The sequence below is a fragment of the Strix aluco genome, chromosome 20 (assembly GCF_031877795.1).
Source record: "Strix aluco isolate bStrAlu1 chromosome 20, bStrAlu1.hap1, whole genome shotgun sequence".
In the NCBI taxonomy this organism is placed as follows: Eukaryota; Metazoa; Chordata; class Aves; order Strigiformes; family Strigidae; genus Strix; species Strix aluco.
In genome coordinates, this window is record NC_133950.1 from 9,218,882 (window position 1) to 9,245,177 (window position 26,296).

The following is a 26,296-nucleotide window of genomic DNA, read 5'->3' on the forward strand; positions in this document are numbered from 1 at the left end:
GGGTCCTCAGACCTTTATTTCCTACTGACATCCCAACAGCATAACACTATCAGGGCAAAATTAGTTTGCATGAGGGTTTGAGGCAGCTCAGATTAACCCAGAGGAACTCTACCCAGTACAGCAGTGAAAATGGTGGCAACTCTCAGACTGTGCAACCCATTGATGCTCTTGGGGAAGCTGCGCTGACGTTTTGGGAAATGCTTGCAAAACAAAGCCACACTATAGACTCGGCCTTTCTACGAAACGTGCTTAACTCATCCCGTATACTGTGTGTTGTGGCTCTTGCAGATCCTAGTGCTGCCGTTCCAGCTGGCGCCTAAAGCAGAACCAGCTGTGGAGTTAGACGTTCCCATGGCCGGGAGCAACTCTGTCCGCTCTGGTAGCCAGTAGGAATTACTGAGCAGTATACAAGGGATGCTGTGCTATTTCAACCAGCAAGGTGGACCAAAGAAACTGTTTACTTTCTCAGCTAATAAAACTGAAAATTAATTGTGCTTTTCTCTTTCCTCAGGGTCTAATGGGTTTCATTGGTCCCGTAGGGGAGCCTGGAATAGTGGGAGAAAAGGTAAGATTGCTTGCAATGAATTGGTTGTTATAACTTTTGCAGGGTGAGGGAGACCAGGGCAGGAGGAATATGGTGAGATTTAAGTTGTCATGTCAGTGCAACACCCAGCTGGGTGCCTGAGCTAGTCTTGAGCCAGGCAAAAATCATCCACTTTGCATTTAGGAATTAATATGCGCTTGCACTCCAAGGAAATGCTGTCAAATATTCTCTGAAAATTTAAGCTTTATTCATTCATAATCTGCCAGAAAGTTTGTATTTAACAGTCAGTTCTGTTTTTTCTGGGAATGAGGGACTTATCAGCCCTGTGTTCCTGGTCAAGGGAGGAGTCCAAGGAGTTTAGGTTACAGACAGATTTGTGCAGAGATGTGCTCAAAAGCCCATGCTGAGTTGCCAATGGGGTTGCACAGGACCAGGGCTGAGCCTGCATTGAACAGGAGGTCTCAGCAATTTCTCAGGTGCAGACAAGGTGCAAGAGTGCAATCACCCAACTGAGCAAAGGCTGGTCCAAATATTTCCCTTTTTATTTGATTGATCCCATCCTGCTGCCCCTGTGGTTGTACTGGGCACGCTACTAAGGGCTGGTGCCCTCTTGTGTACAGTACAGATACACGCTTTTTTCAGGAAGAAAAATGGCTTTATTTTCCATAAATGTAAATGGACATTAATTTGTTTTCTATTAGAGTGTAAAATTTTATTCAGGGGTAGCTTCCAAAGACAAATCATCTATATCACTCATTGTGTGTCCGTTGCTGACTGCTGGTTTTCATTGGTGGTTTAATTATTCACAGTCCAGCCATAAAGATAGTAAAGAGCATAAAATGATGCATTCCACACATCAGTTCTCTCTCTTGCTTTTATTACTTCAAGCCCTGTCCTCTGGGTAATGATGTCAAGATTCTGTGACAGTTATACTGTGTTTGCTGCAAATGCATTTTATTGCCTGTCTGCAGCAGCCGTTGGAGAGCCTGTTACACTAGATGGTCTCTGGTGGGGCAGTAGCAGAAGCAGTCTCAGTCCAAACTATCAAGGCACACAAGAGCTAAAAGGAATGACATGGTGTGGGCTGCATTTTATGGAAGGAAAACAGAGGAATAAAGAGTCTGTGATGTGTCCAAGATGGTTACACAGAAGACTGGTGCCTGAGCGAGTTGTCTCAATGGCAGCTGCAGCCCTGCGTTGAATGAGGCGTAAGGGGTTTGCCAGGCAGGAGACACGGGAAGATCTTTTTCCCCGTTCCAGTAAGTTCACATCTGGTCCTATGACTTCCATGCTAATGCCTTGACCACATGAGCTATCCTCATCTCACAGATCGGCTCTGTAACACGATGATGTTACATTGGTGTCAAGGCAAGCCCAGGCTGTCCTTTGAAAATCTGCCTCAGCACAGCTGTGATTTCTATCAGACTTCTTCTCTACCAGGACAAACTTATGGATGACAGAAATAACTATCATCAAATCAAAACCTCAACCAGGCCTCCAGTTGGCATAGTGTCCTACAGCTTACTATGCTGTTGTGAGCTAAATGAAGTGGGAAATATGCTTTCATTAGACATAGCTGAGTCAGCAATCTCCATCCGAGAGCTGCAGAAGTTAAGGCTGAAGCCAGTAGAATCCAAAGATTATCAAAGAGAACAATACAGTTAATACATACTTAATAAAATCCATGCATTCAGGGGGAAAAAAATCCTTGCATTGGTTTACAGGGGCCAACTGGTGACAACACAAACTCTGGGGTTTGTTTTTAATAAGCTGCTTAGAGCCCAGAAAATATTTCCCCTTACGCTTTAGCTGTTGGAAGGTAGGTCAGATTTTGGGCGTAAACTACTTGGCAGCATTTGCTAACTCCTCCTTCCTCATCCCCCTAAGCACACAAACATAACACACCTAATTCCCGGTGCATTATCGGGGCTGCGAGGGCAAGTACAGGCAGTCGTGGTGGGAATTGCCACCATCTCCAAAAAGGAGCAGTTGATGTCCTGTCGCTAGAGCCATGCCTTTGACTCACCCTTGTGTCAGCGGGTCACAGTGGTGCTCACGGAGGCTTACACCTTGTCTCTTCTTGACTGAGCTGGAGGGCCAAGGATGTACTCAGGGCAAGTGAAATTTTCTGCATGTAGGTATAAGTAAGACTTTTGGAATTAAAAAGTGATTTTTTGGTACGTTGAGTTTTTTAATGCCAAACGGTGGCTTGTTTTAGAAGGGATAGCATCTTTAGGGTGCGCTGTGGAGGCATCTGGCTCTGAACCCCTCATAAACACAAGCCTCCATTTTGTTGGTTTTTGCACTGTGGTCCCAGTATGAGCCACAGGATAGGAAGACCCCTAAAACACCTGCAGTCGTCTTCTGAAAGCACCAGACATCTATTCCAGGCACTTTCTCTGTTTTTTTCCAACTTGATTCCCTGCTTTTAGCAGGACCTCATGACCACAGCTTTCAAATCCGTGCCTCCAAAAACACCAGGACGTGGAGGGATTACGATAGTGCAGAACACAGACGGATGTTATGCCTTGGGTGGGAAGGGCTGGAGATCTCCTGGGATCCAGTCCCAGCACTGTCTGGAGTTGAAGGCGGCCTTGCACATTGCTTGTTTCTTGTTCCTCAGTGCTTTGATGGCAATAGTAAAGTCCCTTCTCTTGGGATATGGAGGATTAACTAATTCTTGCTGTAGTCCTTTAACTACTCTGATGAGATGGATACTTGAAAGAAGGTGATGATTATTCTGTACTGGAAGTGTTTCTGGTAGAAATCTGATGGCATAGACTGCAATTTGTGGAACTTCTAGTTGTTTCATTGCTCTAGATCCCTGTTGCTGCCAGCTTAGAGTGCTTGTTAGCAAAAGTCTCACTTTTCCCCGTGCACCCGTGTCTCTCCTAGGGCGACCGTGGCTCAGTGGGACCCCCAGGCCCTCCAGGAGTCAAGGGGTCGATGGTAAGGAGTAAGTCTGCATTCTCTCGCTCTTGCTGCTGCCTGTCTCTTTCCTAGCAAAGGGTGCAGCTTCTGGTCTTTTAGTTATGTGACAACAGCTGCAAACTCTTCCTGTCTCTGTGGGGATGGGAATGGCCATTTGACTGACTGGATATTGAGGTATAACACCTCCCCAGCAGTCGTGTTCAACACTCTCCCCTTCTGAGAAACACTGGATTTCGACACGTGTTCTGCAGCTCCATCAGCTGAGGACCTGTTGTGTCAAGTAGAGATACCAAGGAACGGCAAGCTATGGCACCTAAAGGATTGCCTGTTCCCAAGCATCCTGGCTACTGAACAGACGGGGTCTGGGAACAGGGATCTGTTGTTCACATCCCACCAAGTTGCCAGGGGCAGCTGGAGATGCAGGGCTGCTTGGGCAGCACGCTCGTGGTGTTTTGCTGTGCTTTGTGCACTGCCATTTGGGGATCCTCCTTTAGGAGTTTAACAGAGGGCACCTCAGCAAGATCTTATCTTACTCTGACACTTACCTCCTGTCTACCATAGTGCAAGATCCAAAGACAGATTTTCATATTAATTCAGCCCATTCTGGACTGTTTAGAAAATCTAACTGCTTATATTGCTACCAAGGTTGGAGCTGGTTTTTTGACAGTCTGGCCTTCTCCATCCATCCCTGGGCAGTTCTAGCCTGACAAATAACAAACCTGCCTGACCTTGCAAGCAACCAACAATACCTTTTTTCCTGTCTTCCCACTTGGAGGAAGAAGGGCTGAGCAGATCCTGGGAATTCACACCAGGCATGTTCTTCTTTCTTCCCTTCTAGGGCCACCCTGGGACACCAGGAGGAGTGGGTTTTCCTGGGATCCCTGGACCAACAGTAAGTAAAGGCTATCACCACCTTGTAATACCACACACCAAAAATCATCATCCCATATCCTGGGCATTCATGGGCTGACTCAGGCAACTGTGTGCCAGTTGATTTGAGTTTGATTTGAGCAACAGATATGGGGTAAGGGATGGGGCATGAGTAGGAGCAACATGGGAAGAGATGCTACAAAAAAAATGGTGCTTAATTCAAACTTTTGTAGCCCATTTCCCTAATGGGGGATCCAAAAGTCACAATCCAGCCTCAGTCTTTTAGCAGGACACAAGCTCACTCGCTCAAGGTGTTCTTGCAAGGCCCTCTATTTCTGCCAGGAGCTGTTGGCAGTATGGTGATCACATCATGCGACACAGTGACTGTATCATGTGGTGACTCCATCATGCATTTTCCAAGACTCTTGCTGGAGTGAGAAGAGCCACAGAACAGCTGCCCCCAGATGCACCCTCCCTCTGGATGGGCTCGTCTGGTACGTGTGCAGCTGTGGCTGGAGCGTGCAATTGGTGTGGAGGTAGAGTTTAGTGTGGCTCCAGTTTCCCACAGCCGTTGTTTAGACGGGAGCTCCAGCTCTCCCAGCAGCACAAATGCTGCTGTGTGTTGTTTGCTGGAACCCACAGAAGGGCAGCTCTGGGTGGGTACAGGGAATGGATTTTGCTCAGTGTGTGAATTCCCACAGCGTTGTTAATTGGGAGGAAGATCACAGTAGTGAAATGCCTGGGCAGTGCCAAAGGTTTGGCCTCCAGATCAGTGGCAGCTCTGCCCACTTTGGGGAGCTCGGGGATGCTCTGGGCCCACCAGCTGCAGCCAGCTGCTGCCTGGGAAGAGACTTCACAGTTGCAAGGCAATGGAGGTGAGGGAAAGAAAAGGTCTGAGGCGAAGCAGCACCTTGGGGTGACCCATCCTTACCTGAAGAGCATCAACGTGGCCCTGGCCAGGCCCTTACAATGACAGGAGCATGATGTTGCCTGCAGGTCCCAGCAGAGAGGGGGCTCCTCATGCTAGCACTTGCTGTCAGCAGAAGTCTAGGAGGCAGCTGGATATCTCTAGCTGTCTCTTTTTTAGAAACTCTCCCAGCACATTAGCTGCTGCATGACTTGGGGATAGCTGGAGCGTTAGGCAGACCCCCTGCTTACTTCCATGCCTGTGAGCATGGGGGAGAACTGGCGCGCGTCCTTGGCAGAGGTAGGTTCTGCGCTGGCCCTGTGGCAAAAAAATCCCAGTCCTGAAACACTAGTGCACCACTAACTAGTACCTTTAGCTGTACTAAAGTTTTGTATGGCTTCACTGGGACATGATGACAACAGTATGAGTTGAGGCATCACCTCTGACTGAAGATGCTGAAACCTCTCTGCAGAGCTCTGGGAGCTGAGACCATCCCCACGCCCTTTCTCTTCCCTCAGTTCCCTGTTCTCCTGCAAGCAAATAACAAGTTCATCCAAGCAAAATGTTTCCTCCAAAACTGCATTTTAAAAAGTCGTAATTCAATAAGTCAAACTTCCCCACAAAGCCAGTAAATCTAATACCCTAATATCAAATCCCCACTCATTAACTCCAGCTGTTTCTGCCTGTTTCTCCACCAAACATTCATTATTTGCTTTTCAAGCCAGACCTGAGGCATGCTGTTGTTGTTTATCCTAAACTGTTAAAATCTTTGGGATTAAACTATCCAGTGAGCCTTAGCAGCTCTGGTGACGGATTAATTCAATAGAGGGTGATCGGGAATGGGAAACAAAGGTGTAGTCAATGGTAGGAAACTGCCCTTAATTTCAGCTTGTGAATTCCTTTTCCCTCTTCTCACTCACCATCATGGAACATCTTTTATGTTAATACACAGTTTTTAAAATAGTGTATACGTGTAGGTATATTAAAGGTCACTCATCTTCTCCTAAACAGTTCCTTGAAATTCCCATCATGGTACCTAGTTGTTCCCTCAACATTTTGCCATCACAACGAACGTTTCTGTGCTTGTATTTTCATAAGCTATTTGGGATAGGCTGAGACTTCCAGGAGGATATTCCAAATCCCAATAAAGAATTTCATTTCAGTATTTGTTTATCATAAAAACCTCTATAAAAGAGGCATCTGACACATCTACTGCTTGTCAGTGCCAGTTGCTACTGACCTCAGTAGCAAAACCAAGATTTACTGTGATTACAAATATAGTTACAGTCAACTAACTTTTCCATCTTGAGTGAGAACAGCTAAGCATTTGTACTCTGAACTTACATGCCATGCAGAAAGATACCTCCATTCCAAAAGCAAAATCTTTATTAGTGGCAGTGGTACAAGCAGTAGGAAGATCACAGTCCAATTTTGTTCTGGTCCATGGTGAAGTTTGGAGGGTTGACAGCTGGTAAAAGCTATTGATATATAAATAGCAAAACTTGATGTGGAGTGTTTGAGAGAGTAAGAATGGAATGTGTCATTTTAAGATTTTCTTTTCTGACAGCAGAAAGGCACTAACTTTAAATATGGGATTTTAAAGTTATAATACAGAAATAAATCCTGTTAATTAACCATATTATTTAATTTTTGAAACTCATCAATATTATAACAGAAAAAAAAAGCTGTTTTATTTTTTTCTGCATTTTCTCTATGCACATTAATGAATTAGTGTGTACAAATCCAGGTTAAAAGAAAACCTGAAACCTTTCTGTAAGTGTAAGAACAGGATCATCTGCAACACCAGCAGTCCAAATGAAATTAGCATCTATCTGCCAGTGTGAATATTTATGCGGCACTACCAGGGCAACAGGTACTTGAAGATAAAATCGGTATTTGGCTGAAAAGGTCAAACTTGGGTGTCTAAGATGAGGTGTCTGATTTTGTATTTGGACAACTGAAAAGCAGATCCCGGTTATTATTATTTTTGTACAGATACTGAACAACAGCTGCTTTTAATAGCTTCAGAGGGAATTCTGGATGTTTCGACTTCTCTTCAAATCACACCACTTAGACAACAGGCTGCAGATACTTAAGCATACAAACCTCAGCCAGGATCCTTGGCCTAAATGTCCATAATCCAAAGACAATCAGTGAGTTAAAAAAAAGACCATTTATAGACAAGTAAATATGGTAATGTCTTTGGCAAGAGTTTAATGAACCAACCTGCTGGCCAAGGGTCTGCATCTGGTCACGTAGGGATGTGGGGTCTTACCAACAGCTGATGCCTTCCTCCTCCACCATCTTCATTTTGTTTCCCTTTTCCCCTTCCAGGGTCCAGCAGGAGTCCGTGGTGCGCCAGGGATAAGAGGGATGAAAGGCCGCAGGGTAAGCACTTTCTACGAGCTTTTATCCCTCTCCTCTTTCAGCTGTTGGAACAGTAATCTGATGGATTAGTTTGGGGGTGTAAAGATGAGCAGCAGTTGGGGCAGCACCTCCACAACCGTCTCTCTGCTGTGTATAGAGACAGTGGTCATTGAAGGAAGTCTTACCAGGGCTGCGAGTGCAGGTGATGTGTATGGGCAGAGGGGTGTCCCAGTGTAGAGTTGATCATGGAAGCGCTCCAGCTTGTCTTTTCCAACCACCTGCAGTGTCAAAACAGGCTTTACAGACACTTCTGGTGAGGATGGTGAAGATTTAGTCATCCGAAAATGTATCTGGGCTGGGGAAGAGTGTGCAGGTAGAAGACCAGAAAAGGTGCATTTGCTGCCAAGGGACATTGCAGCTGAGATGTGAAGTGTTGTGATTTAACCAGAGGTAGGTAAAGCAGGAAAGGTTACGCCATGAAATAAAATTAAGAGACAAGGCAGGCAGAAACAGGGCTGACAAGGAGCCGAGCAGCCTACTTTTCCCACGTCTTCCCTTTCAGTCTTGCAGAATTAGTATCTTCTGGCAGCATTCTGCGGGGTTGTGAGAAAGATGTGTTTTGCATTGTCAACAGATCAGCTTATAAGCACGTCCTGTGTATTTCTATGGGTTTCTCCAGCCCATAACACAAGGCCTTGGTTTTATCTATACATATCTAAACAGTGCCATGCTGCACAGCATGTGTGAATCCTTGCTCTGCCTGGAAAGAGCAGCCCCCCAGCCTAGTGCTGGGCCATGGTACTAACTAGCGTTGCTGACAGTACTGCAAGCGCATGTTACACTGGATAAATATTTCACAAGCACTCTGCATCAGTTCACGTGTGGTTCTTCCTGCTCTGTTTGGGTGACAGCTGACAACAGAATGACCTCTAGACCTGCCAAAGTTGCTTGTTTTCCTGCCTGTGACATCCAACCCATGTCCCACTGAGCTCTTCAATCTTTCTTCTTCTTAAACGGGATGTTTATTGCAGGAGCATCCCTGCTTTGGGTTGCTTTTCCTTGTCCAGCTGCTTTACAAAGTATTAATAGTGAGTGCACATGGGTTTGCTGAAGGCCCCAGCAGCAACATATTTTGCATTTCTCCCTCCGAGGATCTTACGATATCTGTTTCCATGTTTCATTTTCAAAGACGTAGGCTGGAGTAAACCATACATTCTACCCACCCCCAGTCTCTGCTTCTATGGCAACTCCTGCTTGGGGAATTTGGGACAGCCAAGGATTGCATATATTTCCCTATACCAGAGCTAATATTCTTCGAATCGCTGGGACCAGCAAAAGGAAATGGAATAACCAACTAGAAAGCTTTATAACCACAGAGTTATGTACCCTGGAACTGCTTTAAGCTTTAAAAGCACAGCAAGAAGGATACCAGTAACATCCAAGCTCAGCAGATGCGTATCAGGGTTCAGCTTTTAACTTGTGGCTGGGAAAAACAGCTTCCTTGTGTCTGTTCTCCTTGGTGGGAAGGCCCACGGATCTCATTCCCCAGCTCCGCTCTCAGAGGGTCCCCTGGGGAGCGAGGTTTCTCTGTGCTACATAGCAGCAATTAACTGAGCTGTCCAGGACATCCATGACCATGACAGATGAGAAACGGGAGGCTTTGAATGGATGGCGGAAAATATCTCAAGGTAAAACTACAGTGCTGAGCTGAATGGGAAACGTCTTCTGAATGAATCCAGGCTGCCAACTGTGCGGGCTCTTGGAGAGGTGGGTCATCCGAGGGAATCAGACATTTCTGCTGGTGCTTTTAATGTATGCAGTGACAGAGGAGGAGTCCCAGCGCTGCCTCCTCCCAGCTGCCAGCCGGGGATGCCAGCCGCATCCCCTGGCACTGAGCCTCTCCTTACGGCAGGCAGCGTGTGCAACCCTAGTGTTTGGCTCTTGGGTCGTGCAAGGTTGACTCACATAAATCTTCTTTGGCTTCTTACATCTGCGTTGGCCTACAGTCCTCAACCCACAAGGAAATTACAGCTGACCAGGCTGTTTTCATCTCCACTCGTACTGTCAGGAATGACAAAAGAGGTATTTATCATCACACAAGGTAAAATCAAGAGCAAAGCTGGATCCAGCTCCTAAGAAAGGAGCTTGGCTGGCACAGCAAGGACCTGCCTTTGGGTGTAGCTAGATCCAGAGAGAGGGTGCCAAACCCTCAGGAGAAATCCTGCAGGACACCAACGGCCACAAGCACTGTCCATCCTCAAAATGACATACCACATGGTAGAGACGTTCAGCTGCATAGCCTTGGGTTGTGTTTCCTCTCCAGATGTTGAGTCCAGCAGACCCTGTGCGAGTTGCTCCCCCTGGACGTTTCCCCACTGAGAAAGTCCAGACTTCGAAGTGCATCCCATCCCTGAAAACCAGAAATGCAGCAGTGATTCTGCCCAGCTGGCTGCAGAGCCTGGCAAAATTGTCACCCCAGGAAGTGTAGAATGTGGAGGTAGATCAGGAAGCAGTGCCCGGGGAAGAGGGTGCATCAAGTTCTTGATCTTGCCCTAAGGACACTGGTATCAGAGAGGGGTAAACCTCTGCCAGCAATCACTGAGTGCCTGGATCTGCTGCTGCTGCCCTGCATTGATCCTGCCCTCACCACCCGCTGCTGGACCATGTCACGATGGAGATTCGGTGCGTTTGAGCACCACAGTGGTATAATCCATACAGAATTTGCGAGACAGACAGACATCCTTTCTAAGGTCCCCAGCAGAGAGGAGGAACTTGGGCTTTGCTCTGAAATCCTACAGATTTCAGTGAATGTGATGTGGGAAAATTGGTATAGTAAGGACCAGCAGATCTCCTGCCTGGAGGATTTCTGGTTTGTATATCTCTCTTTCACATTCTCCTTCTCTTCATGCTCTCAGAAGATATTCCAAGCACATAGTATTCTTTGTTTGCTTAGTTTGTCCTGCTATTCCGGCTCGGTTTTCTCAGGATGGGGAAATGATCCCCCCAACTGTAATTTCAGACATTACCCTCTGTCTATCCTAGTTTACAAAAGGGACGTAATTCAATTCAGAGTGGAAACATGAATGCAGCCTCCACCAGATGTTTGTGGATTCCATGAGCTCTGTTTGTGGATACTTCATTAAAGTAATTTTGCTTTTGAAGGAAACGTAAATAGCAAATATGGTTTTGATTGTAAAGAACAATGGTGACTTTTTGGGGTCTGTATTTATATTGTGATAGCTTTTGTATTGTCAGAGATATAAGTACAAAGTTTAAAAAGAAAATTCTTTAAAAATTGTAACCTTCTTTTTAGTCATGACAGGGCTATTGTTCCTTCCCAAGTCTTTGCTTAGCCCATCAAACTGATACTGAATAATCTTCTACAAACGTGGTTTCCCCTCTCCTCTTCCCTAAGGACAAGAAACTTGGACATGTGAGCCCAGGCTTATTTCCCTTCATTCATACTCAGTGTAGCACTTAGACATGTGCTTAACATTCAGCTAGTGACAGCTATGCACATGCTTTAACCTAATTATTTAACCAAATCAAGGTTTAAATTTGGAGGCAGCTGATTCAGCAAGTCCCTCACCCTATCTGACTTAAATTCAAAAGCACATTTCTGTTAATCAGCTCCTCACAGCAGGAAAACATGTGGTCTCCAGCATCCTCTATTGAAGATAACGATATCAAAAAGCTCAGGTATTGACTGAGAATCTCTGCAAAATGTTAAATATCAACTGGACCCATGACTTTGCAACCCAGATCATAAAGCAGCACCTGAATTCCTGCTGTAAAGTGACTTATCTTGCCCCGTTCTTCTGCCCAAGGTGTCTGTCAGTGTTCTGGAATTTTATCCTCCCATTGGAGGGGATGCTGGGCTCTGACTCAGGTGACTCAGAGGAGCTTTTCAAATCCCAAAACACATTTCTCTTTTCCACCTTGCCATTCATTCTCCCCTCACTCTGCCGCTCACTGCGGGAGGGGACCGCTAGCTCTCTGCCCCACAGCCCCGATGCTGCGCAGCATCGCGGACTGCGGGAATTTGTGAATGCGAGGGATTTGTAAAGTGGTGTTATCTGAGCAAACCTGAAAATAGTTGCTTTTTCCAGATCCAGCTGAGAAGTTTTTCACAGAGAAGAAGCAGAGGTATGTTGTTGTGCTCCCAGGGATCTTTCTAGTTGGCTGAAAAAGCATTAGAAGGGTTTGAGGAAAAGTTAGCTACAGATCTATGGCCAGCACTGTCTCCCTTCAGCTTCAGTCGAGGCATCTGCTTGCTTTTTATTTGGCCAGACTGTGATAGTGAAATATCAATATTTGGATAAAGGGGTAATGAAGAAGTTTTGGATTTCTGGAAGGGAGCTACTGACTGCTAGTTTGTGCTGCTGCTTCTGCTATTCAGAGGCTGGTTACTGTCTCTCTTTGCGCTCTAGGTATCTGTTTACAGGGGGAAATGCAGCAGTGCTTTGCAGAAAACACCTCGTTGAGTATTTAGCTCTGTTCTGCAATGGTGTCTACTCCAGCAGCAGGGTGTATCTCACACGGACTAGCAATAAACCCAAGTTGCAAATCTGGATCTGAATTCCCCTGCATTTGTGAGCTGACACTGTTCACATCTAGCCAACATCGTAGCACTTGGTTTAGTCTGAGATTGCTGATAGTGCTCCTCAGTACTGCACGTCTCTGAGGGAAATACTGTCTTGGCCTGTGTGCCCACTGATCGTGTGGCACTGTGACCTGCTTTGCTACCGTTGCTGGAGCCTACATTAAAAATAACTCATGATTACAAGGGAAGAAGGTGACTGCAGGTGAGACTTGCAAGGACTTAAGACTAGTTTTCTACTACGTAGCTCCGTGGGAACCTACACAGGGATTACAGTGAGAAATATGCTCACATAAGACATTGGAACTAGAATTTAAAAAATGCTGGGCTCTGCCCAACCCTGAGTGTCTTGCTGTCTGCTGAGATCCAGGACCTCAGCGCAGGCGTGACTTACTGCAGCTGGAGCATCGGCATTTGGACGCAGGGTCGGGTCACAGAGCTGTGATTTCCTGCACAGCACCAATTCTGCTCCTCTTGCCTGACAACACAACCAAAAGGAGAAACTCATCTGTTTAGGTAGCAATGAGTGATGGCACTTGGCTCATGTGCTGCAGTGGGACTGCCCAAGCATGTCCCTGTGCTGTGACTCATTGCATGACCTTGGGTGAGCTGCTTTGAGATGGACATGGCAATGCCTTTGAGCCACGTGTTCATGTCCAACTGGCTTTGGTGAAACAGTCGAGCAGGTTCTCAAATGCTCCATCAGCCATAAACCTGTATCTCTCTGTGCCTTGGCTGCCCATGTGCAAAGGAGCAGACAGATCTTGATTTAACCCTCCTTTTTTTCCTGTTTACATTGTAAAGCTACTTGGAGCTTGCACTGTTTGTACAGCCCTGGCCCAGCAGGACCTCTCCTGAGCTCTGTACTGACATAAATACTAACAGAGACTAAAGAAAAGCTTCCTTCTCTGTTTCATGGGCTCCTAGAGATGCTGACAGCAGAGATAAAGCCATGCCTTTCACTGCACACTCCTTACCCCATTCTTAGGACGGGTCCATGCTGCATATGCCCTTAGAACGATGTTTCCCGAGATGTCTCTCTACACGTTCTCCCTGGTCCCTCTGCTCTGCCACGCTCAGGGTAGGCACGCCTGGCTGTTCAGTTAATTTAGAAGCTGTGAGGGTCCAAGGGGAGCCCGGGGAGCTGCGCTCAGCCCTGCCTGCAAGGCCGAGCCACCAGGTCTGCAGGGGGAAAGCACCGTGCTGTGCCTCGCGGCGTTTGGCATGGGATGCTCCCTGGAGAGCTGCCAGGACCTCACTCACTCATCTCTAACCGGCGTTGTCAGTAAAAGAGAGTTTTAAAGATTTAACTAATTGACTAAATGTAGCCTTTCCTGTCAGGGTGAATTAGAGGAAGCCTTTATCCTGGGTTTCGGCCCAGGAGGCTGGAGAAGATGAAGCTTGCCACATGCATTTGCAAATACAGGGTCACTTTCTCCTTCTTTAGGTCAGATGCCGATGAGATGTGTTGTGATGGGATTAGGCAGGTGACTGCTGTGAAGTGAGATTGCCCTGGCAGATTCTGCAATGCTGGTGACAGGGCTCTGCTGGAAGAAATGTGGATACTGTAAACACTTCCCCAGCCAGCCAGCCCTGCCGGGTCGGACCACTGAGAACCACAGCCATTGCTGCAGTGCTGAGTGAGGGCTGAGGGCACCCAACAGCCTCCACCCAGCTCAGAGCAGCCCAGCACTGGCAAAGGGCCTGGACAGGGCAAGGCAGGCTACAGAAGGTGGGTCTGGAGGCGCCAGACCCATCCCACTTTCCTACCCTGGCAGCATCTGTCCTGGAATGAAAACCTCTAACCTGGGTCTTCGCTGTCATTTCTATGTCCCAGTTGCCTCTGAGCCCTGCTCCCTCTTTCTTTAATACCAGGGCTGAGCTATTGAATCCTTCTCTTCTGCACATCCCTCCCCTTCTTCACAAGCAGGTCACCCCATCATCTCGGATAGTAAAGATGTAATTGCACAAAATATCTGAACGGCTGCTCAAAGAGGAGGGGAAGAGTTTGTTTTCCAGGGAGGATGAGAAGTTGGGTGGCAGGGTGCTTTCCCAGGGTGCCAGTGCCATACACATGCTGACACCTCCATTCTCTCTGGGCAGCCCAGTACCCAGCCCAGGGCAGGTCTGTGTATTTTGCTGGGTTGCTGGGTGTCCCAGTCACCCCAGGCAGCTCCCCAGATGCCTCCAAGCTCTGCTCTCCCACTACTCCAACTTACAGTGCTGTCTGACTTGAGCTGTCAGTAGCCCTGCTTTTAAATGACCTTCTGGTTTATGTCATTGTGCTTTGAGGTTTATAGGGGCATGGGTTAATAAAACTTTTGGTCTTTACTGCTCTCTGATCTAGTGGTCAGTATGAGCCAGGGCACCTGGGGTCTAGGGCTGGTGAGAGCTGCCATTACATGAGCGTAGCAAAGCACCGACCTGTGAAACACCCCCTTCGGTCGTGGTGTTCCCATCTGGTGCACAGTCCTCTGTCAGTCTGTCCTGGAGACCGGGTTGCACATTCTTTAGAGCTGTGTCTTACTGGCATGCAATACAGGCTTTTGGTTATTTAATCTCTGGTACGCTCAGCGGCACAGGGTTTTGCCAAACGCAGTAGAAGTTTTTGCATTATTTTATATTGACAGTGTTTGTCTGCTGTAATAATTTGGCTACGTTTCCTATACATCTTCTGCTGTTACACTGCCTTTCTTTGTGAGTCTCTCTCTCTCTTTGCCTGTCATACTGGAGTTGCTTTTCTAACGCATTGGCTCCCTAGCCCTGTTATTACTTTTGGCACTCGGTTTGCATCCCGATTAAGCGTATTGGCTCCTGTTTTCTCTATTTCCGTGTTGGCCTACACTCAGGATTCCTCTTACCACTACATTCTAGCGCTGCTCTGTGTTTTTATTTATTATTTATATTGCAGTAGCGCCTAAGAGTCCCGACTGAGCTCATGGCCTGATTATGAACATGACGTGCGTTAATAAAGTCTCTTGATATGCCCTTTTTTTCCTGTTTTATTTTCCCCGACTCTGTGCCTGTTTATTCTCTGTCAGTGTGACACACTGGTTTCTGGGGTTCGAATGGTGCAGAGGGCTGTGCGTTCGGCTCTTCTGAAATTAGCTTGAAAGCCAGATCGCAGCTATCCCCTCTTCCCAGGGCTCTCCTTGCTTAGAAACCTCTGGAGGAACAAGGACACCCCTTCCTCGAGGATGCCCGCGCCGTACCATGAACTGTTCAATTTTAGCTAGTCGTGTCCAGGATCGCTCACTGTCTGGACTCTTGTACGTGCCGTGAACATTTCCAGCAGCGTGCGTGTCCCGTACACCTCCCGAGCTGCTCATGCCTGCTGCACACACGCGCACGCCCAGGAGCAGATGCCGGGCATAGGACCAGACATGCCAGAGCAGGCACGGCAGGCTGCACTTCTCCCAGCTTGCATATGCATGAGCACCTGCCTGATCCTTAACAGCAGCCAGTTCTCCAAACAGCAGGTAACTGTAGCTGAAGGCTTGGAGCTCAGCTGCCAGCAAATATACCCTGCTCTTTGGGAGCAGTTTGGGGCCCATGACAATCGTGAGGGTACTGTATGGTGGGGGTTTGGGTGCCTCTGTGTATTTTGTAGCTTTATTGCCCTGATTGTGACCATGAGACAGTGTGGTATGCCAAAAGTTAAGGGCAGGGCAGTTGGAAAAGTGGAGTTTCTAGCAAGGAAGAGGTTTGCTATCAATAAGGCTAGAACTGCAAGTCTGTGCAATGCAAAACTGTTGTCATGTAACCGTTGTCTGAAAATAAGGCTGTTCCTCGCCTGCTTTTCTCCCCCAGCTTTGGTTTGCGGTTGGTAGTTGATTTAAAAGGAATAAAAAGTATTTTGGTGCTGTATGCTGATAACGGTGAGAAATGAAGCAACAAAACACAGAAAGGATCTTTTGAGTCCTGGGCTCCAAGCTGCTGTGCTCAACCCAACCAGGTATAGATTGGCTTAGCCAGGACTGATCTCATGGACCTTCCTGGTGGCCAAAGTTAGGGGGACTGCTATATTTTCCAGTGAGACATATACTCTGTTCTTATTTCTGCCACTCTCTTGCCTTTTTCCAGGGTGCCAGAGGGCCTGATGGACCAGTAGGTGAGCCGGGGTCACGAGGTGTCAAGGTGAGTGCCAGTGGTGACCAGGTTGGTCAAGACTGCTCTTAGCTGTGCTGTGAAATGCTCTGGGCAGGATCAAGGTCATGTCCTCCTCCAGGAACAGGGGATGTTCAGTCGCTCCATGAAGATCAACCAGCAGTGATGAGTCTTTCGTGCAACTGGAGTAAAATCTGTCCAACGTGGGTATCAGGGCCCCTGCTGCTGGGGTCTGAGACCCTGAATACAGAGGCAGTCCACAAACATGAGAGGCCTCTGCTAAAATAATAGAGTCTGTCACAGGGATGGGAGGAGCTTTACCTGGCAGTGAGTGTGCTTGACTGTTATATAGGAAAGTAGCACTAAATCAGAGCAATTTAACACAATTGGGAAAATATGACCTAAGGGAATACATATCTGTTCTGATGTACTTCATGTTAATTAGATCAGAACAGGAAAAAAATGCAGGGCAGGAGATGCCTGGTGCAAAGAGAGCCTGGCAGATACCCTGCCCAAGCAGACTAGGGTGAGCCTGCTCCACGACGGGCCCTGAGATGGGTGCATGGGAGAGTTTCTGCCTTTGGCAGCAGCCTGATGTAAGAGTAGTGTGGCAGAGCTGGACCCTTATCCTACCACTGAACACCACAGACTCCATCCCCTGCACAGCACACGTGGCCCTGTGGATGCAGTGTGGGTGGGGAATATCCCTTATTTGATGCCCTGCCAGGCAGGGCTGCGCTGAGTCTGCTGGGAATCCCAGCTTCCTCCAAAGCAGTGTTTGCTCAAAAAGCCTTGGGTCGTGCAGCCCATTGCCCACGCTCCCTGCTGGTTGGGGTGTTCTTCAGGGCAGGATGCTGGGCATTTGGCCTCTCAAAAGCTGCAGGGATCTGGAGGGGATATTCAATGCACAAAAATGTAAGAGCAGATGGGCCAGGGCAGAAGAGCATCACCAGTAGTTTGTGCTCCTGCCAATGTGTCTTTTTGCTTTGCAGGGCCGACCAGGGGAGCCAGGCAAGCTGGGGCCAGATGGGCTGCAGGTATGTTCTCTGTAAGGGCCAGTGTCAACCTGACGTGGTGTCAGTCCCCCATGGGGGTACCCACACGTACACAGTGCCCAGGGAACTGCAGCTTCTCCTGGCCAAAGCGCCGCAGGTGTCTCAGCACATTCCCAGGGGCTAATTGCTGTAACTGTGTGTTCACAGGGGAAGATGGGGGAGACTGGGGAGACAGGAGCACGCGGCTTCCCAGTAAGTGTCCATCCCTTGTGCTTCCTTTCATAACCTTGGTTTCACTCAAGTCCATAAGTGTTGAGTCCTGGTCTAGGAGGAAGAATTTGGACAGTGACTCACGCTTAGGGGACCACCTCTCCACTCCTTTCACTGGAGCATTTATGAAATGCATGTTACCGCCAAGAAGCATGAAGGGTTGGAGCTGACCTTGGTGGTTTTAATTTTTCTAGGGTATCCAAGGACCTTCTGGACCTCCAGGAGCAAAAGGGGCTCCAGGCGACCCGGCAAGTGTCTTATCACTCTCTCTTCATCTGTCTTTCCTTGCACGCACACAGACACTTCATTTCTTTCTCTCTGTCTCTTCCTCACCACTTATTCCCATTCCCAGATTCTCTGTCCTTGCCAACTCCAGCATGGTCAGAGATGTGAAAGACTTGGCTAGAGTCCTAGGAGGCATGAGGAAAGACAAGGTCAGCAAAAGGGGGACGTGGATCAACCAGGGAGAGTATAGGATACAGCCTGGGCTGGATTTTGGAAGGGAAGGGAGAAAAGAAGAGCAAGGTTGGGTCTGGGACAGGGTCAGATATAACAGGAGGAGTTGGAGTGGGCTGGTAGGTAGAGTGGAAGTGGGATCAGGAGGGAGGCTGATGGTATCAGAACTGAGCCCACAGCTTTGGGGGAGGCACTGGAAGATGACAGGTGAAGACACAGACCTCAAGGAGGGACACAGGATCACCGAAGCAGGGAGAGGGGTCATCTGCTCTCTGTGTCAGTGGGGACTGACCTGGACTGTGAAGGGAAGGAGTAAACCAGGCATTTTCAGGTTGCCAGCTGCAGTTGTTTTAGATGGGAGCCAGAAAGATGAAGGGCCTTCTGAGCCGTGTGCCTGTTAAGGTGCCTCAGCACACCCATTTCTGGCCTCTCCATCTCACTGGCCATCTCTTGCATGCTGCATAGCTCTTTTGTGATATGGGAGGGAACTGGTGTTTTATCTTACAGACCATGGAAGTGATGACCCTTCAGAAATGAAAACAGTTGTATGAAAAGAGCCTTGTGTCTCTCTTTTTCAGGGCCCACAAGGACCACAGGGGCCACCTGGACCTTTGGGAGAAATCGGGCATAAGGTAGGTCTGATCTTTGCTCCTATTTGTTTTCCCCTTGCACCAAGAGTGGCAGGACTGAGGGGGGAGTAAATGTGCAGAGGCTCATCCTTCTGCACCTGGGGACATGAGCAGAAGGGATTTCCCTCAAGTCTGAAAGTCAACTTCCAAAGCAAACAGTGAAAATCAGAAATTCGAGCATCATTTTCATCACAGACCATAGACACTCAGTTGGTAGCTGTGCAGACTCTTCACAACAAGAGAAACATTTCAAAGCTGTCCGCACTGACAAGCGTGTCCCAGGCATGGCCTCTACCACCACACCAGGGACCACCTTTCTGCACCAAATACAGTAACCGTTCAAACTGAAAATTGGTCTTTCCTTTCCCACTCACTGGTGCCGTTGCTGACAAGACACAGTTTTGTCAGCCTGCCTGGATTGCTGTGGCAGTCCCATCACAAGCCACTGCAGCCGGTGGAGGAAGCTCAGAGAAACGCCTTTGCTGCTGACTGTGCTTTTGGGTTGCTGTTGCCATGAAGCAGTGGCACAAACACACCATAACCAAAGCAGCTGCCAAACAGTGCCCCGATGGAGTGCAGGAGATGCCTCCATGGTTTCCCCCCTAACTCAACTGCAGTCTTGGTTTGATTTCACTGCCCTTGAAGTATTATAGTCTTGGCTGTTTATACCAGATGTGCCAGTTCCCCTTGGGTAGCTCCTTTCCATAGGTCCTGAGCTGTAATATAGACGTGATGTTCCACTTGGCTGTGAAAACAGCAGCGAAGGTGGCTTTTAATGCAGTCAACTGCAAAGTGTATGAGTCATGAAAGTTTCCATTCTCATGGCTGCTAGACTGGATGGAGTGAGCTCTCAGCGTGGTAAACCACACTGAGGAGCTGGAAAGCTGCTACTGAGCCACTCTGGAAGTTGCCAACCAAGAAAGTACAGAGCTTTATTCAAATCTGTGACTCTTCCAGGAGCCTTTCTCTGCACTGGCACTTCTGGAGAAACCAAAGCAGGATTTTTGCTTTCATTGGAGCTTGAATTTTCTCATTGCGTGACTTGACCATTTGTTCGTAAACCCAACACACACCCTGCTCCCTCCTCTGCTTGAATCCATTTCAGCAAGCCAGGAACTGGCTTTATTCCCTGGGCAGCAGAGTGCTCCCTTGACTATGTGCTCTTTTTCCCTTTATTCCCAACTGTAAAGAGAAGGGAGATTGTTATCCGGAAAGCAAATATCATAAGTAAATAAACCTCTCAAATCCTTTAAAGACAGCTTTTCTGTCCCATCTTTGGGCTTGTTTTACAGATTCTCATTCCCCATGTTTCCCAGAGGTAGTAGAAAATGTACCAAGATTAAAGCTTCTAATTGATCTTGGTACTAAAGATAGCTAATGAACGTGACCCCTCTATCGCAAGGCTGCACACGGCTGCTGGACACTAAGAATGACCTTTGCAAGGTCATTCTCCCATCTTCCATCCTTCTATATTATTTCCCATAATTTTCCAGGTCAGGCACTCATTTTTGCTCTCTGAGGGATTCCAAGCCTCTCTACCAGGGTCTGTGCTCAGATGGATAGGGCCACGTTATCTCATCTGTCAGCCGCTTTCTTTCCACTAGTACAGCCTGGCGACAGCCCTGGGCCGTGGATTTCTGGTCCGAGCCCAGTCGTTGGCATTAGGATGTTTGCTGGCCTATTATAGTCAGGCAAAGTGGGTGATGGATGTCAAGGCTAATCTAGCCAAAGTTTGTGCTGGAGGGTTTGGTGTAACTTTGCTGTTCTTGGCTCCCTTTAGCTGTCCTGGAGCTGGCAGCATTGTTGTGACCCTGCCTCTGCAGGATCGTGGGGCCAGTGGCTTAGATCAAAGCTGTGTCATCTGGGGCAGCTGCTCCTGCAAAGGCAGGGCAAGTCAAAGCACCTGCAAACCCTGAGGCTTAACCCTAAGCAGAATGAGATTGGTGGCCCAGAGAATGTGCTTATGCCAGCAGTAATGAAGTAGGGTTGCAGGAAGGCAGTGAGCAAGAGCACAGCAGAGCATTTTTGTTAACCACTATCAGCCAACCTGCTGGACCTTGGGAAGGGCTTTCAAGCCTAATTCAAGACCTTTTCCCTTCTTTCCCAACTAGTCCCCGTGCTGCTCCCTGGTGTGGTTAGAAAGCAGAGGGGTTGGAAAGAGTTAGAGATGCTTGGCAGAGGAGGCTGGGGGGCTGCCACAGGGCTGGGGAGAGGGGAGGTGTGAGAGACGAGCAGAGCCCTCCCAGGAACCAGGCACGAGGGGGTACTGGGCCTCTTTGATGCTGCGTACCCTGAGCCAGCTCAGGGGAGGTAATTACATTGCAAGCAAGGCTCTGCTGTCCCAGAAGGGCTCTGCTAAAGGAATTATGTCTTTGATCTTGCTTTCTACTTGGTTACAATGGGTTTTTTCATTATCTTTTTTTTTTTCCCAGGGACCGCCTGGCTCAATGGGACAACCTGGCCTTGCAGGTGAACCTGGCATGAAGGTAAGAAAAACCTTTAGTGCAATTTCTCTGTCAGACCAGGGAGATAATAGCAACTTCTGTTCCTGCAGGACTGGGTAACATTGCAGGTTCACCCTCCAGCAGCCAAAGCAGACAGCATATTCAACAAAAGCTAAGGCTTAAAAAATGAAATCAGGTTAACTTTAACCCCTTGGTTATGAATTCCTGAGCCCCATCCCAAGGGGGAGGCTGTCAGTGCTGGGGAGAAGCACTGTCCCAGGGATCTTGTGCCTCAAGAGCTGTGAAGGGCTTTGGAAATGAAGATCAATTCTTTTGCGGATCCAAAATCTGAGTGGAAAGGGGAGTCCTCAAGACCCAGAGATCCAACCAGCTTCTAATTTGAAAGAAGAAGAGTCTTAGGAAGGCCCCAAACTTAAAAATACCTTCAGACAAGGTCCTGCCACAGTTTCCAAGCCTCAGCTCTGTGGGGACTAAACTCCTCTGCTGGTTATGGGGGAAGGGTGCCCTGCTCCAGCACCATGAATGCACCACCTTGTCCACATGGAAAGGCCTATAAAAACCATCTCTTTGTTTGAATAAGATCCCTGTGCTGAGCGGCTCAGAGGTGTTTTTATTTTATCCTAACCCCCTTTCCGCTTGGTTTGAAGGTTCACTCCTGTGTGCAGGGCTTTTGAACAGACCCTATGTGGGGATTAAATGCAATTTCCTCTTTGCTGTTCCTCGCTCCCCACCCCCAGCCCCATCCTTTGCCATGTTTTCCTTGGCAAATCTTCTGACACTTCACTGGAGCTACCGTGTCTTTGGCATCCTGATACTGCACGAGTGTTTCAGCTCCCGTGCTCCTGGCTGCTCTCCTCGGGAACAGGACACGATGATTTGCACAAATACTGCTTTACCCACCCTCAGTGCAACACGTCCCTGCTGGGGACTCAGGCTGCCAGAGTCCCATGCTGCTCTTTCTCCTAAGCTGGGAGGTGCTGGCACAGGCTGGGGTTGCTCTGGGCAATCGTCGCTTGCAGACCAGTTTGCTGCATGATGAGATGTGTGGATAGGTCAAACCTTTTTCCCCTTATGTCTCTGCATTTCCTGAGCTCTATTCCTTGCAAAGCAGTTAGTTTGGATGGGCATAGCTGCCCTGTGGCCATTGTACCCCCAGTGCTAAATTGCAACCTTGCAGCCTGTCGCCAAGATCCATTTGTTTGCCAGCTCCAGCACCTTCAGTTTGCTCATTTTGGTGCCATCAAAGATTCAGGTTCTTTTCCACCCTCCTCAGTCATGCTGGGGCTCAAAGAGCTGCCAGCTTTCTTCTCCCTTGCTCCAGTTGATCTGCTGCAACGTTGCGTTGCACCCAGCATTGCTGCTTTTCTGCTGAAGGGCTGTGCTGAGGGAGTATCTTCTGGCTCTGCAGCTGCAGGCAGCACAAGCCACTCCTCGACCCCTGTCCTGTCAAGCATCATTGCAACAGAGCCTGTGAGGTGTCTGCTGGCCCTACGCGAGCAGAGACACTGGTGGTGACAACCTGTCCTTTGGACACCCTTGCAAACTGAAGTGAAGGTGTTTGTGTGGGAGAAGGAAATAAAAAGTCAAAATGAGGGGTGCAATGGAAGTGCTTCATGCTCGCTCGCCGTCAGTAAACAGCTTGTCTCCGTGTCTGTGGTTCCTTTTTCTCAGGGTGATCCTGGCCAGTTGGGAGTCCCTGGAGAGCAAGGCCTCATTGGCCAAAGAGTGAGTATGGTCAACTTCTGGTAGGGCTTCTGTGCCTTGTCAGTTCGCCAGAGGCTCCATTCCCTGTTCACCTACAGCCTGGGCAGACAGACCCCGCTCTGGCCATCCCATAACCCTCACGGCTCTTGTTTCTTCTGTGGGTGGTGGGAACATCTTCCTGGCAAAGCCTGTCAGCTTGAGCTCACCAGCCTGTGTGAGCCCCTCCGATGCTCCAGCGCCGCTTTGCAGAGTGCTGTGACAGCCTCGCCTATGAAAGGGGCAGTGTGGGAACAGACCCGTCCTGTTCGTCGGGAGGGTGCAGTCTGCACAGGGCAGGGAGGCACTGGGGCGGAAGGTGGGCATTTAGCAGGGAAACACTGGCTACACTGTGCATGTGTGGGAGGGAGCCAGGCACGGGATGAATGCAGGGATTGAAGCCGGCAGTGGCTCTTGTCCCTTCTCAGGACTAAGGTCAGTTGTTGGAGCAGGATGGGGAAGCCCCAGGTTAAATGAATACAGACAGCCCCCTTTCCAACACAGGGAAGGAGGTCTTCCCACAGGCCAGCAGCAGGGTCCATGGAGGAGAAACTATGTCTCAGAATAAAGCAAGAGGCTGAATTCCTGCTCTTGCTCCATGAAGAACTTGTTCAGCATTAGGGTATGAGATACCACATGCGTCAAAGTGCAGGACTAGGCTCCTGTCATCGCAGTCCAACTCGCTGCCACAAGTCAGCTGGAAAAAAGCACGTTTAGGCACAGCCTTATGGTGCTTGCTTCTGTCTTGCAGGGAGAATCGGGGCTGGAAGGGGATAGCGGGCCACCTGGGCCAGACGGTATCAAGGTAAACCTCACTCTCATGGCATGTTTCAGGTCTCACACACATCTCTGTGCACTCAGGCTGCCGTGGTTCTCAAGGCCAGGTTGAAGCCAAGGGGGTTATTGGGTCCTCTGTGCAATAAGCTTCTGCCCTGCTCCCTCTAAGGATTTTTTTTCTGCAAGCACACATAACTGACTCCTCCTGTTTCACTCCTCTACCCACATTTTTGGCATCTGATCAGATCTCCAAAAAGGTCAAGTTCTTCAAAATCTAGTTTCCAACAATTTGTCTGTTTTATTTGAGTCTTTACAGATTAAATTTCCAACTAATCAGGAATTCCTGGGCTTGGCAGGGGAAATCAAGAATTGTCCATCACTTTACCCTGCACCACTGACCAGAACATTGTTAGCAAGAAACCAGATCCCCTTCCTCTTGGCAAAGCCCCAGGTGCTCACTCAGGGCTTGCACTGCACTCTGTATCTATCTGCTGTGAGTTTCCTACCTTGCCTTTGGAACAGGACTCTGATTTCTGTCCCTGCACAGCTGGCCTTTCCAAACAGGTCAACAGTTTTGTTCCATGGAAAGAAAAAGTAGCTGGTCCCACAACAATGCAGTTTATTGCTTCATTCTAGTTAAACTATTTGCCATGTGTCTCTACTGCTTATCTCTAAACGTTGGACCAAAAGACTTTTCCTTAAAGACAGTCAAGGCTTTTGTATTCTCTCGCCACTGCTAACTGTCCCCAAGAGCTCTTGAACCAAACCAGATCTTTTTAACCTGACTGTTCTCACTAATGCAGGTGCAAGTGGAAAACAACTGTCAAGGCTGGTTGGTTGCACAAGCGTAGGTGCTGCCGTCAGTACAGAATTGGCCTTTTTGGTTGTCTTCATAAAATATTTGCCATAATTTATAAGAACGGTGATTTGACATGACACCTACTGCCCAGACCGCAAATCCTTCACAGAGGCAAGATGACACTGTTTTGCAGAGTATTTATTTGAGCCCTGGGCTGATTCCCATTTGGCAGCAAGAGTCAAGCAGTCGCTCCAGACAAACCCATCCTATTAAAAATCTTTCAGCATCCCGAGCTCAGGGCTTCTGGGTGAGGCAAGGGAGACTTTCAGATCTTGTCTGCCTCTCATTCACGTGCAAGGTTCAGGCCTTATTGCAGGAGAAGCAAAGGGGTTCAGATTACCCTGTGTAATGGGGGAGTTCCTTCTCCTCCAGCCAAGAGACTTTAAAAAAAAAAGAAACCTGGTTTTGCTCATTTTGTTAAATGTCAAGTGTATTATGACTCACTCTCATTCATCCTTTTGCTTGCAGGCTCTCTTCCTCTCAGACTCCTGAAATATTAATTATGTGGTGGGTTTTTTCCTTGCAAGAGCCATGTACAGTGACCCATGTGTTGTGTGGGTATGAAAAGCTCCCACCCTCCTCTCTTCCACAGGGAGACAAAGGAGAGCAAGGCCTGGAAGGAGAGAAAGGAGAAAAAGGCAATGAAGGGCTGAAGGGAAAAGAAGGGCCTCCTGGATATCCCGGCATCACAGGTGTCCGAGTGAGTCTGCAAAACCAGCCCACGCACCCCCGTAGCTGGTCCATGGGTTTCCTGTAGGAACTGGTGCTCTCGTCACCGCGCTGCGTGGGCAGCCCTGGGTGTATCTTAGATCGCCAGGGTACGGGTATTGGCCCAACACAGCTCCTGTGCTCCCCATAGGGCCACCTCCACTCTGCTTTCCTCTGTGTTGTGTGCTCTTGTCTAAATCCCTGTGAGCAAGATGAGTGTAACCTTCCCGATGGCTGCAGCGTGAGCCCAGAGGTGCAGTATGTGCTCCTCAGCTTGGGCATCGGGGCGCAGCTGGCACACACCGAGCCCTGGGCTGCAGGAGGCAAACCACCTCGTCTGAAGGGATGAGAGCCTTTTGCAACAAGAGGACAAAAGAAAGTTTGCAGTCTTGTGTCTGGGAGGCTGGATTGCATTTAAATCCTAGTAAGGAATAAATTAGCTTTTTTTCCCTTCTTTTTTCTTTTTCCTTTTTTTCTTTTTTTTTCTTTTTTCTTTTTTCTTTTTTCTTTTTTCTTTTTTCTTTTTTATTTTTTATTTTTCCCTTTTCCTTTTTCCCTTTTCCCTTTTCCCTTTTCCCTTTTTCCTTTTCCCTTTTCCCTTTTCCCTTTTTCCCTTTTCCCTTTTCCCTTTTTCCTTTTTCCTTTTTCCTTTTTTCTTTTTTCTTTTTTCTTTTTTCTTTTTTATCTTTTTTCTTTTTTTTCTTTTTTCTTTTTTCTCTTTTCTTTTTTCTTTGACAAGGGCACTAATTACTGTAGTCAATAATACTACTGTAACAGGGCATGCCATGTTGCAGCAAAACACCTGGGGGCATGTTGAGAGGGAGGCACAGGCAGTGGACCAGGACACTGCTTAGGGCAGAAGGTCATCTGAGATGTGACTCCTTGCAAAGTTGTTGTGAAGTATGTTATTTTTGCAAAAAACTACATCTAGGAGACAGTTTGGTCTTTCAATCAGGATACGCACTTGAGACGTGGATCACTTCACTGGTCTGCTGTAGGCTTTAGACACTGTGCATCTCTACTGCATCTGTAAAATGGATCACCGGGCAGGGTGGACAGGAGGACGGCGAG

The 26,296-nt window shown here is 48.1% G+C and overlaps 1 protein-coding gene across 1 annotated transcript in view; it reads left to right on the top strand.

Annotated features, from left to right (window-relative positions):
- COL27A1 (collagen type XXVII alpha 1 chain) overlaps positions 1–26,296 on the top strand; it is a 152,445-nt gene that overhangs the window by 88,541 nt on the left and 37,608 nt on the right. The window contains exons 26-38 of the mRNA XM_074846242.1: positions 512–565; positions 3,440–3,493; positions 4,314–4,367; positions 7,587–7,640; positions 16,303–16,356; positions 17,319–17,363; positions 17,529–17,573; positions 17,786–17,839; positions 18,626–18,679; positions 21,109–21,162; positions 22,813–22,866; positions 23,633–23,686; positions 25,110–25,217. Of these exons, the coding sequence (XP_074702343.1) occupies positions 512–565; positions 3,440–3,493; positions 4,314–4,367; positions 7,587–7,640; positions 16,303–16,356; positions 17,319–17,363; positions 17,529–17,573; positions 17,786–17,839; positions 18,626–18,679; positions 21,109–21,162; positions 22,813–22,866; positions 23,633–23,686; positions 25,110–25,217 (738 nt within the window). The remainder of the gene's footprint in view (positions 1–511; positions 566–3,439; positions 3,494–4,313; positions 4,368–7,586; positions 7,641–16,302; positions 16,357–17,318; positions 17,364–17,528; positions 17,574–17,785; positions 17,840–18,625; positions 18,680–21,108; positions 21,163–22,812; positions 22,867–23,632; positions 23,687–25,109; positions 25,218–26,296) is intronic.